General features: G+C 43.1%; 2 protein-coding genes across 2 annotated transcripts; both read left to right on the plus strand.

The window, feature by feature from the left end:
• The first annotated feature begins 2,244 nt into the window (after positions 1-2,244).
• gda (guanine deaminase) lies at positions 2,245-10,471 on the plus strand. The gene is made up of 14 exons (XM_070964833.1): positions 2,245-2,375; positions 3,119-3,207; positions 3,408-3,579; positions 3,785-3,872; positions 6,004-6,109; positions 7,329-7,356; positions 7,453-7,560; positions 7,792-7,899; positions 8,013-8,110; positions 8,321-8,388; positions 8,552-8,698; positions 8,973-9,094; positions 9,193-9,220; positions 9,316-10,471. The coding sequence occupies exons 1-14, from the start codon at positions 2,247-2,249 to the stop codon at positions 9,390-9,392; spliced, it is 1,368 nt and encodes a 455-aa protein (XP_070820934.1). The 5' UTR covers positions 2,245-2,246; the 3' UTR covers positions 9,393-10,471.
• Positions 10,472-12,373: 1,902 nt separating this feature from the next.
• LOC139332130 (uncharacterized) lies at positions 12,374-15,621 on the plus strand. Its single transcript, XM_070963851.1, has 4 exons — positions 12,374-12,656; positions 12,758-12,924; positions 13,289-14,478; positions 15,157-15,621. Exons 1-4 carry the CDS (start codon positions 12,374-12,376, stop codon positions 15,548-15,550), a joined length of 2,034 nt encoding a protein of 677 aa, XP_070819952.1. The 3' UTR covers positions 15,551-15,621.
• The last annotated feature ends 913 nt before the right edge of the window (positions 15,622-16,534 follow it).

Genomic DNA, 16,534 nt, shown 5'->3' on the forward strand with positions numbered 1-16,534 from the left:
TACCAGAAACATTCTCATTCAAAATCACTAAATCTGGATACATACGCGGTTTCACACAAATATGTTGGAGTAAAAAATACGATATTTGCCTTTGAGATGTGCTGTAGAGGCTTAAAGCAGCATAAAATGGAAATACTCAAGTAAGGCACACATACCTCAGATTTGCACTTTGCTACTTTCCAGCACTGGTGTTATATTAAGTGACAGTTTAAGTAAGTTCACATCAACAATAAACACTCAGGCCCGACACTCAGTTGCAGGATAACGACAGCTTAACCGGTCTAGTATAACAGTAATGCAATAAATTCTACCTTAATGAGGGCTGTGGTGTTCAGTTTTTGTTGTGCTGCCATCATTCATATGCTGTGTTCATTAAACTATCAGCCCTTGCAGATCTAATGACTATGACATATTGTGCTTTTGTATGTTGTAACACACAGTCTCGAGTTCATGGTGTGCAGTCATTGTGTGCAATAATGAGCATCATGTGTCAAAGTCGGGGTTTGTCTACATGATGATTTTCACTGCTGAGTGTGAGCTGTTATTACCAACATATTATGTCTTTATTCTCCCCATTATTACCAAGTTATTACCAATAACCACTCATTGAGTTACCCAAGCTGTTACCCAAAGAGTGTACGGACATGTACATAAGATGACTGGCATGTGATGCTCCACATTTATGGCATTGTTATGTGAAAGTTCACTCTCAGGAAGAAATGTTCATATTATTTTGAGTAGCCTCACGAATGTTTGGACACAGACCTGCTGCTGTCACTCCTCACAGACAGATGGTACAGAATGTCCTCTTTCATGGTATCTATATATAGCCTGTGCAGCTTACTACCCAAAATGCAGTGTGATGACCCAGTGTGAACTCACAGGTCCTTATAGATACATAGACAGATGTATTTTTCAGGGTCATTGACTCTCTCTTTCTTGTCTATATGTTGTGAAGCCGCTGAACTGTTCACATCCTGCTCATGTCATATGTGAAATATGTATCATATGTGTATCATGTGAAAGCGGCCCTCACTGAAGGCCTGCTAAAATCTTTGGACAAATATCCAAAAGGTAGTTTTAACATTAAGAAACTGTAGTGATCTGACAGACAGAGAGACAGGCACCCACCTAACCAGACTGAGGGACATTCACCATTAAGCGCAGGAGCCACAGATGTGTATTTATGATGTTTACTTATTCTATTAGCTGCTCGCGCCTTTTTTGGCCACTGAGACTTTCGGTAGTTAGAACATGAGCGTAAGTCAACGCTGCTCACCTGTAGGGCTTTGACATTTCCTGCTGATTGTCACCTCTCGCTCTTGTTAGCGATCAGCACGAGCATCTTAACACCGTACTAAGTATTAAAGCACTTACGCGCGTGTTGCTGCATAGTATTACCTTTGTTTATAAGTAAGATCGGACTTATCACTCATCTGTATACAGCTGTCAGTAATCCATTTCCACTGATGTTCATGGGTTTGCGCCCTGCGTTAATTTCCGAAATTACGCAGTAAACTCACTATCAACGCGTTCAGGGGACATACCCACCTCACGCTTCGCAATGAATTAACAGTGTTGTGAGTCGGTGTTTAATTCGGCGTGTATCTGATCCACCAAGCAGCCCCTGTTTTAAAGAGAAATATCATTTTTCAAACGGTTCTCCTCTCATTCTCACGGTCATCTCCCACTAAAATAGCGGAGTTAACGAACGGAGGCTGGTAAAAGTTGAGGAGGCAAAAACTAGTCTATGTTGCTTTAGTCTCTTGTTAAAATTACCCTAGAAAATGCATTTCACACCACACCACCCCAATTTACAGCCTCTTTCCACTGCTCATGGTCACTGGGAAGAAACATTAAACGGGTTCAAAGGCGCTTGTGAGCGCTGCGCCTGATTCTCAACCATCATCAAGTGGAATCAGCTGTAAACCAAAGCCAGATCTGGAAAAAGTACACTGCGGCTGTCTCATTAACTCTCTCACTAGTTTACAACTTGGCGATCAGACTGACACCAAAACATACGTAGACACACACACACACACACACACACACACACACACACACACACACACACACACACACACACACACACACACACCCCATCTTCTCATTGGCTGCAGATTTTCTTTTCAGTCAGGTGAGCCGTGCGTCCTGGTGCGTCTTGGTGATCAGATGTTCCTGTGGACAAAACCCCGTGCGCTGCTGCAGGTATCTCACTGATCGACTCCGACTGATCTGTTGAAGGGATGGCAAACTTTAATAGACCCACCACTGAAATTGCGCACGTCTACAGGGGAACATTTATCCACTCAACCGAGCAAACAGCGCTGCAGATTTTGGAAGATGCGCTCCTGGGAGTGGATACAGAAGGGAAGGTTAGTCAGACTGTACAATATCTGCAGCTTTTGGTCGCACTTAGAAGCACTAAAAACTTAACTACTTATGTTTTTTGAAATCAAAACCATAGATTCATACGTCGGCATATGCGTTTGGCTGTTTTTAATGAAGTGATGAATATCTAACGTTAACTGGTAGCAGGTTTAGGACAGTTACTCCTCAGCGCATAAAGGTTAAATCTGGAGCTCTGGTATAAAAGACGTGTTTTCATACTTGTGTCTCATACAGTGAGCTGTTGCTGAGCAACTTTAACTATTTGTCCCTCACTAAGCTCTCACACACAGAAACGTCGATGACAGCTTGAAGTAGCCTCTTCAAATACAACAAGTGGGATTAAAATTCCTTTTGAAACAGCCTTTAACCATCGCGAGAAAAATACATCTCAGTACAAACTTACTCTGTTGTTATCAATAATGAAATATATATATGCGGACATTGTGGGAGTCACATGCTGTTATTAAGGAGGTGGATCAAGTAGAGCTATGGCAACAACCGTGCACATGTACACAACCGTTACTGCTCACAAGATCTCTCAGGGAATACAATGTTGTTAATGAATATGATTTTTGCCTATATAATACACTTGCTTGATAAGTTTCCCTCTTCCTAACTACACTGTCCTGCGCACAAAAAAGTGGACACGTTTGTACATGCAAAGTCTTTTTTTGTAACCATTTTTTTTATTCCTTTAGCTCCTAACAGATGTCTCTTCTGCCACCAGATTGCTTTCATTGGGAAAGGCGCAGAGCGAGACAGGCTGTCTCAGACCTTTGGATTCAGTCTGTCTGAAATCACTCAACTGGCCCAACAGTGAGATGAATATTTAAATGAATTACTGAATATATTGAATTTTGTAACAGTAAATGCCTTCAGTCAGTCAGAGAGTAACACTGTGTTTGATGATCAGCAATTATATATATTAATTCAACCATGTGGCTGTAAAACACGAGCGTGCATCATTGCATCAGTCCTGTATGTTTGAACCATTTCCATGTCTTGCTGCACTGCAGTGAGTTCTTCATGCCAGGAATGGTGGACACCCACATCCATGCATCCCAGTACAGCTACGCTGGCACAGCCCTGGACATGCCCTTACTGCAGTGGCTCAATACGTACACCTTTCCTGTGGAGTCCCGCTTCAAGGACTTAGAGTTTGCCCACAGGGTCTACACTCAAGTAGTGGTAAGTTTGAAATAAGCTGCCACCAAATTCTCTGTAATTGTTGTGCATCTGTCACACGCTGTGCCTTGTGAATTACAACAATGCTTTTGTGAGGTCTTTGCTGTCACACAGCCTGAGAATTAAGAAGGGTGTGTACATCTTAGTGGCTTAACAATAAATAGAAAAGACACAAACTGTTCTGTAATATGATCCGTGTGTTTTGCAGAAAAGAACCCTGAGAAACGGCACAACCACTGCATGTTACTTTGCTACCATACATACAGATGCCTCTCTCCTGCTGGGCCAGATTGCAAGTAAGATGTCTTACACGCTGTCTGTAATATGGAGTATGGATTAGGAAGTTAGAAACTGAAGTGTGTCCTGTTGTGACACAATTTAAGTCAAGTAAATAGAGTAGAGTCTTATAGGCCACAATACTGTAAAATATCCAGCCCACAGTTCACAGTGATCACCTGAGAGCAGTGGATGACCTGTGAGGTTGTCACTTCATACATACATATGTATTTGCAGCTGGTACAGTAAGATGGAGGTGACTGAAGGCTCTGCCCCTAAAGATAAATGTGGATAAAACTGAATAAAAATGAAGGAAAACTCTTGTAATGTAAGCCTGTAAACACACAATATTCACGCTGATGTGGTGCATAAAGAGAGAGCTGATAAGTCGGCATCATCTTGTCTGAAATATGCTCCCTGTTATAAGCAGAGCAGTGGCTCAAGTGTGATAATGCTACCATGTGCCTCGTGTGACTCTGGTGAGGAACACAACGCGAGACCCTAATCCATCAGATTAAACCCAGTGATTGAAATGTGTAACGTTCATGTTAGTTAAACTGACTCCAATCAGATGAGATGTTTTTCCCTGTGAAGACAGAAGGTTCCTGTTTTCCATCGTAGTCTCAGCTGAGTTAGAAACACACTTATTTGTCCACCTCTGTGCCCTGCTCTTATCATATTGGAGTCATGTTATGCAATCCTGAACACACGCACACACGTGTAATGATTCAACAGTATTGAATTGAGGACTGGCAGCTTTGCGCAGTCATTTTGCGTTATCAGGGTTGTTGAACCTACACCTTTGTCCTGTTCTGAGCAGCTGTTCCATTTGTAGAAAAGTGATGTTCAAAGTAAGCATATGTGTGTGCATGTGCATGTTTGAGCACTATTTCTTTATTCCTTCCTGCATGTGTTGAATTTATTAGTCAAAAAGGCATGTATGCATGGATCCAATGTGCTCTATTTTCTCAGGCAAGAATCTTATAGAGTCCAGAGTTCAAGGTCCCATGGAAATCTGATATTGACGCGCATTTACTGCCTGATCTGACTGGAAATGTTAGTTCACAGTAGCCTAAAGCTCTCTCACAGTGCTTGAATGTCTGATCATGTACGGTGTCTGTAACATGTGTTGAAACAGGCCTTAATTACTATGCATTGGTGCAATCCTTTGCTGAAGTAAAACTAATACAACACTGTGTAAGCACTCCACTGCAAGTACAAGTCCTGCATTCAAAAGCTTACTAAAGTAAAAGTGGGTAAGAATTCTCAGCAAACTCTAAAAAGGAAAAGTGCTCATTCTGCACAAAGATGGTCCCCCTCAGATATTTTTGGGTTAATATTACTGCTGCATTTCATATTGTCTTGAAAGCATCACGTACTTCCTGCTGAACTTTTGTTGGCACCTCAAAGCTCCAAACTTCCTGTTCCTCCTCTTCCCAAAACTGCTCTACAAGCCTGGCAAAGAGGGCCACTAAGGACTCACTGTGTGTCAATTAATTTGTTAATCTGGCAATTTATTTCAATGAAAATTTGATTAAGATTGTGCCCAAATAAGCACAATAAGAACTGAAGAAGTTCCACTGTTAGCGTCCTCCTCTACACTTGTCCTCACTTACTCTGTCTGATTAGATCTTGTGTTGGATTTATGCCTCACTCTCCTGTTAGCGCTGCAGGACACCTCCACAGTTCTTATCAGCTCCACCTGCAGCCTGAGCAGAAGTCTCCCTTCTGTGAGCGCACGCAAGATCAATAAATGTGTTGATTAAAATACCACAAACTGATAGGACTATTTGTCAAACCTAGTCCCAAGCAAAATTCCTACTGTCAGTTTCTGCATCTGCTCTGTATCTGATGTTACTTGACAGCAGGGAACACACACAATATACAAAGAAAGAGATATAATGTACGGATAGGTCTACATTTAGCTAAGGAATCATTTATATGAAGCACTCCATTACACCTGCAACAGGATCTCATTTATATCAAACACCTCTCAGATACCCTGGTCCCATTTTATCATCATGCTAAAAAGTAACTGCAGTGTTCTTATCCTTGTTACTCAGTAATCCTTATTTTTCTTGCAGATGTCTTTGGGCAACAGACTGTAGCATTTGTATTCTTGTTACTCAGTAATCCTTACTTTTCTTGCAGATGACTTTGGGCAGCGTGCATTAGTGGGCAAAGTGTGCATGGACATGAACAATTCTGCCAAATATTACAGTGAGACCTTTCAGGAGTGCAAAGAGGAAACCTGTCGGTGGGTATCAACTGTTTAATGCAGTATATGATGGAAAGCCTTTATGCGAGTGTTGGCCCTAATTGTGCATTTGATTTAGTGAAATCTCATTGAAATCGGCTTTTTTAAACTGCATCAAACAGGATACAAGGCTTACATGTGTAACACTGATAATTGTTCAACAGTATAATGCTGAGGGAGAGCGGGCAGAGACTTAACTCACACTGAATGCATCCAGTGTGTGATATAATGTCATGGTGTGTGAGATATGTCTCTGGAGTGTAATCTCTATGAATTAGCGTCTTACCGACCAATCACAATTGAGCAGGCTTTGTTTGCATGCAGGTAAATGGTCCATCAGCTATCGCCTGATGACAATTTAGCTTTTTATTAGCTGTATTTGAATTTATCTGCATTCATTTAAAGATGAATGTGTTTATAGAGACTTGCTGTTTGCTGAGTTTGACAGCGGGCTGCACGGTGGCGCAGCAGGTAGTGCGCATGCTTCACAGCAACAAGGTTCCCGGTTCGATTCTCAGGTCGGGCCTTTCACCTTTCACTGGGCCTTTGCATGTTCTTCCCGTGCATGCGTGGGTTTTCTCTGGGCACTCCGGCTTCCTCTCACAGACCAAAAACATGCTCATTAGGTTAGCATGTTAGACCAAAAACATGCTCATTAGGTTACCTGGTGACTGTAAAATTGCCCCTAGGTGTGAGTGTGAATGGTTGTGTGTTTGTGCCCTGCAACCGGTCCAGGGTCTACCCCATTGACGGCTGGGATAGCCCCCGCAACCCCGAAAGGGAAAATGGATGGATGGAGGTGGACAGCGAAGTTGCTATTTGGACAGCAAGTCCAGCAAGGAGGGCAATATTTGTTATCTGGTATGCGGATATCTGCTAGATATATAGGCAGCCTTGTTTGGAACATTGGCTAAATTGCCTTCAGACAATAACCAACGGCCTCCAAAACTGCTCTGCGTGAGGAAACTGTCAGCATTGCTCATGTCTGTGCATCCAAAGACAAATGTTTTTTCCTCAATAAGAATGAGCAAGAACTGACTTAAATTCCCTCGTAGTATTTGATATCCAAAAGGTGCTTCCTTTGAAATGCACATCACACAGAGTGTGCATCCGGTTCTGAAGTGATAATAGCTTCAAAAACTCTGTTCTTGTTGATGAAACTACATTTACGGGCATGAGTTCCAATAATGAGTCCCAGTCTTTGTTTTGTCCCGACCAGGTTCATTGCAGAGCTCTTGAGCAAAAAGGTAAGATTCTATAATACAAGGGTTAATTCAAGGGTCTGCTTTGTGTTCAAGATTTTCCTCCAATCTTTTTTTTTCCTTTTTTGGGGTGGGGGGTAGTACCCTCTCGTGAAGCCAGTGGTGACCCCCCGCTTCGTTCCAACCTGCACAGGCGCCTTGCTGGGACAGCTGGGAGAGATCGCTAAGAATAACAACCTGCACATTCAGGTGAGCTCCCTGTGGCAACAGAACCAGGCTATGTCAGCCTATAACAGAGGGACTGTTGTCAGAGAGAGTGCTTAGTGCTGGCCTTGTGGCGCACACACACACACACACACACACACACACACACACACACATCTCAGGAGAGCAGCCACACCTCAGGCTCTCCATCCAAGTAATTGTTGCTCTGACTCTCATAAACTAACAGTCTAATGTCTGACGTGTGTTTACTCTCAGAGTCATATCAGTGAAAACCTCGAGGAAGTGAAGCTCGTGAAGGAGCTGTTTCCTGACTCAGAGTCCTACACGGACGTCTATCACAGACACAACCTGCTCACTAATAAGGTGAGGGCACAGTCACGCACACAGGCGGTGCTGCACCCTGTAGGAAAAGATAAATGCTGATTAAAGTGCTGAGCATGGCTTATCATATTCATGATGCTGGTGATGATCCACAGACAGTGATGGCCCACGGCTGCCACCTCAGTGATGAAGAGCTGGCTCTGTTCAGAAAGACGGGAACCTCTTTGTCTCACTGTCCCAATTCCAACATTTCGTAAGTCTCCCATAGTTCCCAAGTGACACTGAAATACAGATTTTACAGTAAAATAACATAAACTTTATTAATGCATGTGCTGAAATTAGGTGGTTGCAGCACAATGTTATGAATAGTCCTCAATCTGTCAGTGGACAGAAAAACAATGCGTTTTAATTTCGATCATTGTTTTATCGTGTTGGTCACCTCTCGCTCTTTCCATCTGCTCAGGTTGTGCAGTGGACTGCTGAATGTCCGCAACGTCCTCAAACACAAAGTGAAGCTGGGGCTGGGCACAGGTGGGAGCAGAGCCGCTCTTTGCGCATTTTCACTTTTGATAAAAGCAGCAGAAATCTAAACAATGAAAACGGACATGCTGCTTTTTACATGTTAGCGAGCGCTTGTGCCTGCATGCTCGTGTTCATTTGACCCGTCGGGTTTGTGTTTGTGCTGCTGCATCAGACGTGGCGGGCGGCTACTCGGCCTCCATGCTCGATGCAGTGAGGAGAGCTCTGGACTCGTCCAAATTCTTGACCATCCAGGACCCTGAAAACAAGACACTCACCTTTACGGAGGTGTTCAGGCTGGCCACACTGGGAGGCAGCCAAGGTAAGACACACACATCTCAGCCGTCCCTCCGAAACAGAGTTCGCATTGTGCAGAAGCTCCTATTAAGACATCAAGTGTTCTGTCTTTGTTAGTATTCCTCTCCACTGACGGTGGTTTTTCTTGCTGAAGTGCTTTTCCTGCTGAGTCGTTCTTTATCAGAGCGCTGCAGCAGTACACGCATAGCTATGGGAAGATATTTTAATGCTGACTGATGGCAATTTCACAGGAGGGTTTAATGTACGACAGCTTCTTTTGTGGTGTGTTTTGTCTGCAGCCTTGTCCATGGATGACCACACTGGGAACTTTGAAGTGGGAAAAGACTTCGATGCCCTCAGGGTGAATGTTGCAGCTCCTGGTGGACCCATTGACCTGATCCAGCATGACGACGGACCAAAGGTCAGTCGTGCGGCAGCATCTTAATCTGTTCTTACACATTTACATGCAAGTTAGAAAAGGTTTATTTTAGCTCTAATTTGTCGTTGCTTCAATTTCAGACTCTTTTGGAAAAGTTCTTGAATTTGGGTGAGTGTTTCAGTTTGTCTGTCCAAACTTTTCGGACGCTAACATGCGTCTCTCAGTTTGCCTCATGTTTGTCTCTGTTATGTCCTCTTTGACAGGGGATGATCGGAACATAGTAGAGGTGTTCGTCGCGGGGAGGAAGGTGGTACCATTCACAGAGCCAACGCCAGAGTAAACGCTTCAGTCCTCCACCGCCTTCGCTCATCTCATGGCCCAAGGCCCTCTGGGAAAGTCAGCTTCAAGATTTTTGAAGATTTTAAAGTTCCTCTCCAGCCATTGGTTAAACCCCTTAAAACTCATTTAGAAGCTTTTTCCATGAAAAGAAAATCCCTTCACGCCGCCTTGCATTAGATGTAACTCTACACCTTTGCCCCATCCTGCAAGCTGACGGGACTGGTTCCTCGGGTGTGGAAGCCCGGGTGTCTGAGTCTCTGTTTGTCAGACTGTCATTGTCCACTGCGGCTCGGAGGATGAAATGCTCAATCATGGCGCTGACTGCTTGTTTCGCTCATGATATGACTTGTAGCATGTAAAAACACCATATGGATGTTAACAGGGTTAAAAACTTTCAGAGGAGGGAAACTTTAACAACTGAAATGCATGTATATCTGAGAGAAACAATACGTTTTTGTGCACTAAAACATTCATGCACCAGCACTTGCTGATTAACAAGCCACTTTTTATATTCTCTTTATTCATGTACACATTCCTGTAGACTACCTAAACTAACACATGTACCAGTAGTTCTCATGGTAGACTCTGTATTGTGTTAATTATAGCGAATTTTCTGTTGCATATTGATATCACATTGTGTTACCTCAGGAAATTTGAACTGGACAATTGTCCATGAAGGTAAATGACATATTAGCACAAGACTTTGTGGTGGTGATGTGAAGCTGTTGGGTGCTCAGTGGAGCTGAACTGGGTGCAGCTTGATGATCTGATCTTCATGCTTGTGTAGCAAGAAAATGCTTTATGATCAGATGACTGGAGGTTACTTGAGTTGACCTCATTCGGTTTTTATACTGAACAATTCACTCGGGTGTTTTAAAATAACAAAGGATGGTTATATTAGAGTCAGGATATCCTCTTGACTTGGTTTCCATTGGACATTTTTTTATAGTCTAGGGACTCATAAAGCGATCAGATCGCAGCTTATTACCATGACAGCAGCAAATCTTCTATGTCAAAGATACTCTTTGAGCTTTCACATGTCACATCGCAAGAGCTTAAAATAAAGTGTACCAACAAGTCTGCTTTGATTTTTACTTAAATAGTGTTTATGTCTGATGTGCAGTACTTGAAGAACAAGCTAATCAAGGATTAAACTGTCATCTGGGCCGGACAGCTGAGAGGGTGAGGCGTCTACTGTCATGTCCTACTGACAGCGAGACCTCTGCTCCACCTCAAGTACACCAACACCGCCTGTGTAGAGCAGAAGTCACGCTACCAGTCACAGCCACTAGAGGGAGACAGCACAGTTCAAATCAGATACGTCACACCTTCTCTGTTAAAGGGTCAGAAACAAAACAAAACAAAACATGCGGGTCTTTTAGACGGTATCATGGTCTGTCACCCACCCACTTTTATCTCTGCTTTGCAAATTAAATCATTTTCAATGTCAGCTTTTACTGTATATGAACATGATGTCGCTTGTATTTTGGAAAAATAGAGTTTTATGTCTTAATGTGAAATTTTGGTGTCGTGACAGGACCAGCTTTCTTTCAGTGGTGCTACAATTTGCAGGTATTTATACAAATTTTATGTTAATAATATTTTGGTACAGAGATCACAATGAGGCACACATCTATTTCTCTGAAAATGTGAACGTAACCCGCATCATCCAGTTAGCCATTATGTATGACATTATATGTTTCCATGGTAACCAATTCTATTATTGTTTTGTTTTGGTTTTGGTTAAAACATAGGACCAAGAAGTGGACTGACATCTGTCGAGGCAGGTGAGAAAATGTGTATTTACTGTTATTTATTTAAATGTGTCATTTAATTTAAACACCCTTCAAGCTTTAGGGAATCACTGGTGATGTGCTTTCAGTTTTAAATGCCATTGTTTTACCTGTACATTTCTTATAACATTATAATCTGCGTAATAACGTGAAAAGTGAAACCTTTAGCCTTGAATGTGCGTACATTGCATGGTAGCCTTAAATGTACTCCTCCTCATAAATGTGGGGGATTTGGCCTAAATTGTATGCGGAAGGAAGACGTTACCACTCAGGCTGAGCACTACCCTACAGCAATCAAACTGTCAGAGTACAAACCGCTTATGAGTTCTTGATTTAGTTGTTCGAGGCTCTACCTTGATCAGCTGGCAACAGCCCGCACACCTGAGAAGGGGTTGTGCCTGACAGACCAAACTGAGGGCGTATTTCCCCCTGAAGAGGTCAGGAAGTGCTGCTGTTAAAGTCGCAGTACTTCAGGGCAAAGGTTGATTTCTTTCATTTTACACCGCTGTCTTCTTTCTTGTTGGGCATAAACATCTTCTCATTGATTTGGCAGGTAGAGGTAGGTCTCATTCAAGTAGAGATTTACCTTTATTGGATATTACAGTGTACACATTAATACGTCCCTCTGTTTCGGTCTATCTCTCTTTACTCAGGTGAACCTACCTGAGCGTGTGCAAGTGGAATTATTTGCTTACAGTGTCTCTTCTTAAATGAAAAATAGAATTATATCTGAACACTGATCTTTATGAGAGGCAGAGAGTTTGGATTTGTATGTCCCTTCTATTCCCCTTTTCCCCTGACAGGTACATTTTAAACTCACACTTTGTCTTTGATAATTCATTTTTAATCACATTTTTGTGATAAAGATGACAAGAACTGGTAGCGGCATATAAATGATATGATATTTATAACGTGTCACACCAGTGATTCCCAAACTTTCCACTTTTAAACAAAGCAATGTCCGGTATTGACCCCTCCTCATTGGTTGCATATAATGACCAATTGTAACCCATTCAATTAAAAAGGGATTGTTTTCTTTACTTTATCTTTAGGAGCTTAAGATGTAATTTGGTAATTTGCAAGAAAGAAGCTAATTGTTGAAGAAAATCAATCATCTCAAGGAGAGGCCTCCCCATGACATAGACCCAGCATCCACCTCAACACTGAAGCCAGCTGCTGCTGTCCAGCAATGTCTCAGAGCATATCAAGAGATATAGGGGTGTTGCCTCGATTCCGCTGGATGAGGAGGAGGCGGGATCCAGGCAACAGTAGCGCGATTACTGGGATGGTGCCGTGTGTGGAGTGGATGGGGAGCTGCAGGAGGACAGACGAGCACGGCTCCATCCTTTCGCTGACACAGCTGTGTCTGTTGAGCATTTCTGACAACATCAGGATGTGGGTGAGAGACTATGACGACAACTACCTGGATCATTATACCTTCAGACACATCATGGGGCCTTTCAACACACTGCGTGAGTCTGTGAGGGTTTATTTAACAGACCGTGATCACATGTTTTGTCCCTCTCTCACAGGTAACGTGTCCATTAAGCATGTGGTGTGTCTCTTCCCATAGCGGGTGAGCTGGTGCAGGAGCTGATGTCGCTGCTGTGCGCCAGAAGGAAGTTGTCCCGAGCAGCCCTCCACCTCCTGCTGGTCCCCCAACTCCGTATCCTGTCTCTGAAAAGCGATCCCAGGCTGGTCAACTACAATCTCTGTGGCCACATTGCTGCACGATGTCAGGTCAGAGGCAAACCCGTCTCCATGTCTCTGTCCTCATTAGCTACTGATTGCAAGTGAAAGATTTTGTACTGGAAGAGTTGTGGAAGTGGAGTGGGACCCCATTTCCACAAGCCACACCTTATATGCATCTAATCTTAAAAATCCCTCCGTAATCTTTCTTTTTCCCTTTACTTTGTCAGAAGCATGCCTATGGAGCAAGTGAATCAGAGATAATGGCTTTTTTATCAGCATATTTCATGAAAAGCACATGAGCTCCTTCAGATTTTAAACGTTTTGCATATGTGTATGTACGTAATCAGTATTTTCATATTGTGTCTGGCCTGTAATTGCTTACTGTCTTAATATTTCCTCCACTTCGTCTCAGGGTCTGTGGCGTCTGGACCTATCTGAAGTCCAGAAGCTGCCTTCAAAGGTCCTGTGTGAGACCCTCTGCTGTCTACCTGCCCTGCGCTCGCTCTCTCTGGCTGGTACACCTTGTGACAGAGGTGTCATCACGACGATTACCCACCACTGTCGTTTGCTGCACTATCTAGACGTATCCCGCTGTCTTCTCCTCTCTCCTGCTGCACTACTTCCTCTTGGAGTTGGGGCTTCCCTTTCATCGTCTGGCTCTTCTTTTAAGCCATCTTGTCACTGCACTGCCACATCCCAATCTCTTTTTCCCCCTTCTTGCTCTGCACCTCTGGCCCTCGGCACACTCCTGGCTCTGGATATTGGCCCTGGGGGACAAAAGGGAGACTCTGTGGCAGCAGCAGCCTTCCTCCTCCTCTCCCTGCCCTTCCTGGAGAAAGTGGCCATGGAAGGCCTTACACAGGCCTGCTGTCTCATCCAGCACAGTGAGTTCGACCAGACCAATGAGTTCATGGACAGAGAAGGTGTTCCCAGGCTGGGAGAGGTGTGGAGGCACAGACAGGGCAGGGACAGTTGGGGGAAAAAGAGAGAAGGAGCAGCAGCAGCAGATGAAGAAAATAAGGATGAGGAGAGGTTATTGTGGAAGGGGTGTGGTAGTGAGAGTGAGGAAGATGCAAGTAGAGATGAAGGGCCTAGCTGTTGTCAGGACCAAGCAGAGGAAAAAAGGCAAGGAAGAGTTGGTGGAGGTGATGAACGTGTGATCCTGCGCCTGAAGGACGTCCAGGGCTTATCATGTGACTTTCTGGACAGTTTAAGCAGTTTATGTCCAAACATCCACTCCCTATCTGTGAATGCTGATGATTGTGAAGGTGCTAGAGGAAGAAGTGAGGGGTCCCTCTTAGCTGCAGGCCTCCAGCCGTGGTCAGGCCAGCTGCAGAGCCTCTCACTACACTACTCAGGCCCTCTGGAAGACCTCCTTCCTGCCTTGCAAGTAGCTGGCTCGTCCTTGCTCTCTCTCACCCTGGAGGGAGTGAAAACCAGCCCTCACACTCCTCTGCTGGAGGTCATCAAGGCATGTCCGGAACTCAGAGACCTCGTCATCTGTGCTGAGCCTCCCGCCACGCGACTGCAATTGAGAAACGAGGATCTGTGGGTCATTCGGGATCTTCCACGGCTGCCTAACCTATGCTCTCTCACACTCAGGTAAGGCTGCTGCTCAGGTATACTGGGTAGTACGCTTGGATCTATTGGCACCTGTTTGAGAGTCCACATAAGAAATTGACCACCTAAGGGGATTTAGTGTTTGTTCATATTTGGCACAGCTATAATGTGCATTACATTGCATGTGTTTCTCATATCCCTAATACAAATCTTAACGCCACAGTAGAAAAAGTATTTTACAGTATTTTTTGTTATATTTGTCAAAATTCTCCATACACCCCAACAGCAAAGTCCCTTTTTTCATGGCTGTATTTATGTAATTTACTAATATTGCTACTAATCTGCTGACATACTTTTATTTCTTCTGGTCTTAGATCTTGTTATTTGAAGGCTTGTAGGATGTTTATTTCCAAGCAGGGGGTGCATTGGTGTGTTTTCATTTTGTTTACCCATCTTTACAAAATGGGAGGAATGCAGATGTGCAGTTTGCCTCATTGGTCTCCCTGAATAATAGCCGTTCTGACAAAATCCATAGTTTAACATTACTGTGGTGCACAATGCTATTTTTATGAGCCCAGCAAAGATTAGGGGTGCTTGTATTGACTTTTTGTTTGACTATTAGAGCATTCAGATTTATGAGGTTGTAATAATCAGATTTTAAAATGAATAATAGATGTTTTTACCCCATACATCTCCTTTGTGTCTCCCGTCTGTCTGAAGATTCTCCTACGAGCACGGACAAATGAAGCCTGTCATGTCCTGGATGTCCCTAAGGAAGGTGCTCAAGTGTCTCCTGGCTGGATCTCCTTTACTGGAGAAGCTCTCACTGGTCTCCCTGCCGTGCCCTCTGTCCGATGTTTTATATGACGTAATGCACACAGTGGCCTCAGACCTGCATCTCCCTGCAGATTCCACAGGCTTACCTCCCATTCCACTTGGACGGGTGCAACTCATTGACCTGTCGCGGACAGATGTGACGATGATAACAGTGAAACGTGTAATACAACAGAGCAAGACACTCAAGTATGTGAATTTGAGTTGTTGCTGGCAGATCAGTGATTGGGAGAGATCGGAAATCCAGAGGATCAGTAAAGCTCGAATTGACTGGATGTGAAGAGATGGGCGCCTTCCAATGCAGGACTCCACTACAGGATCAAAATGCTTTAAATGGCTCAAATAAAAATACACTGCACTTTTCAATGAATGCATTAGTGTCTCAGCTTGTATGACTACAACTCTATAACTTTTTCATTTTTTTTCCCGCTGAATTCCTACAGACACAGATTGATTGACTAACAGATCACAGGTCTCATATCAAAACACATGGGACTTTTTCCTGACAGTGCCTTGAATGAATTGCAAACTGTGTCTTGTGTATGGTATTTTTAATGAATCTTTTGATTATCGTGTGTCTGATGGTAAATTGGAAAGGCAACATGTAACATATGCATGAGGAACAGCATAGTGTGTTTCACAAACTATCAGTATAAAATCACATCAGAAAATATGTTTGCAGATTTCAAATTTTTCGCTGTTCATTTATAGACTAATGGGGACTGAACATAGGTACAAAGATTGCTCTATCTTTAAATGCAATTGCAACAATTTGCACACCAGACTGAGTGAAACTGCATCCAGGCAAGCATCCAAACCTAAATGTGCTTTATTGCCATAATTAGTACTGGTGCCAAAGGCGAATGTAAGAGAAAAGAAATAACAAATGATTTGCACATCAGTAACCACACTATATACTATTATTACACCATATAGTAAACTTTAAGAAAAGCAAAGCAGTACAAACACATAATTGAAAAATATATATGATAATTTGAGATACAGTTTAACAAGTAATGGTAATAAAACAAAAGAAGAAACAAGATAAATAAAGAAAAGTTGCTGGTGGGAAATGCATCATGACTGAGACAAACACCCCTCATGGAAACACAAACATTTAAGACAGAAAGAAAAATAAATTTATTTAACTTCCAGTTTACTTCGTTTGCTAATTTTAATTCCGTTCCACATTCTAGCAGCTAGGTGGAGGTAATGCACTAAATCCTGGTTGCAACCTGCTATTAAATATAAAAGAAGAAGACTG

The sequence above is a fragment of the Chaetodon trifascialis genome, chromosome 6, assembly GCF_039877785.1.
Source record: "Chaetodon trifascialis isolate fChaTrf1 chromosome 6, fChaTrf1.hap1, whole genome shotgun sequence".
NCBI classification, from domain to species: Eukaryota; Metazoa; Chordata; class Actinopteri; order Chaetodontiformes; family Chaetodontidae; genus Chaetodon; species Chaetodon trifascialis.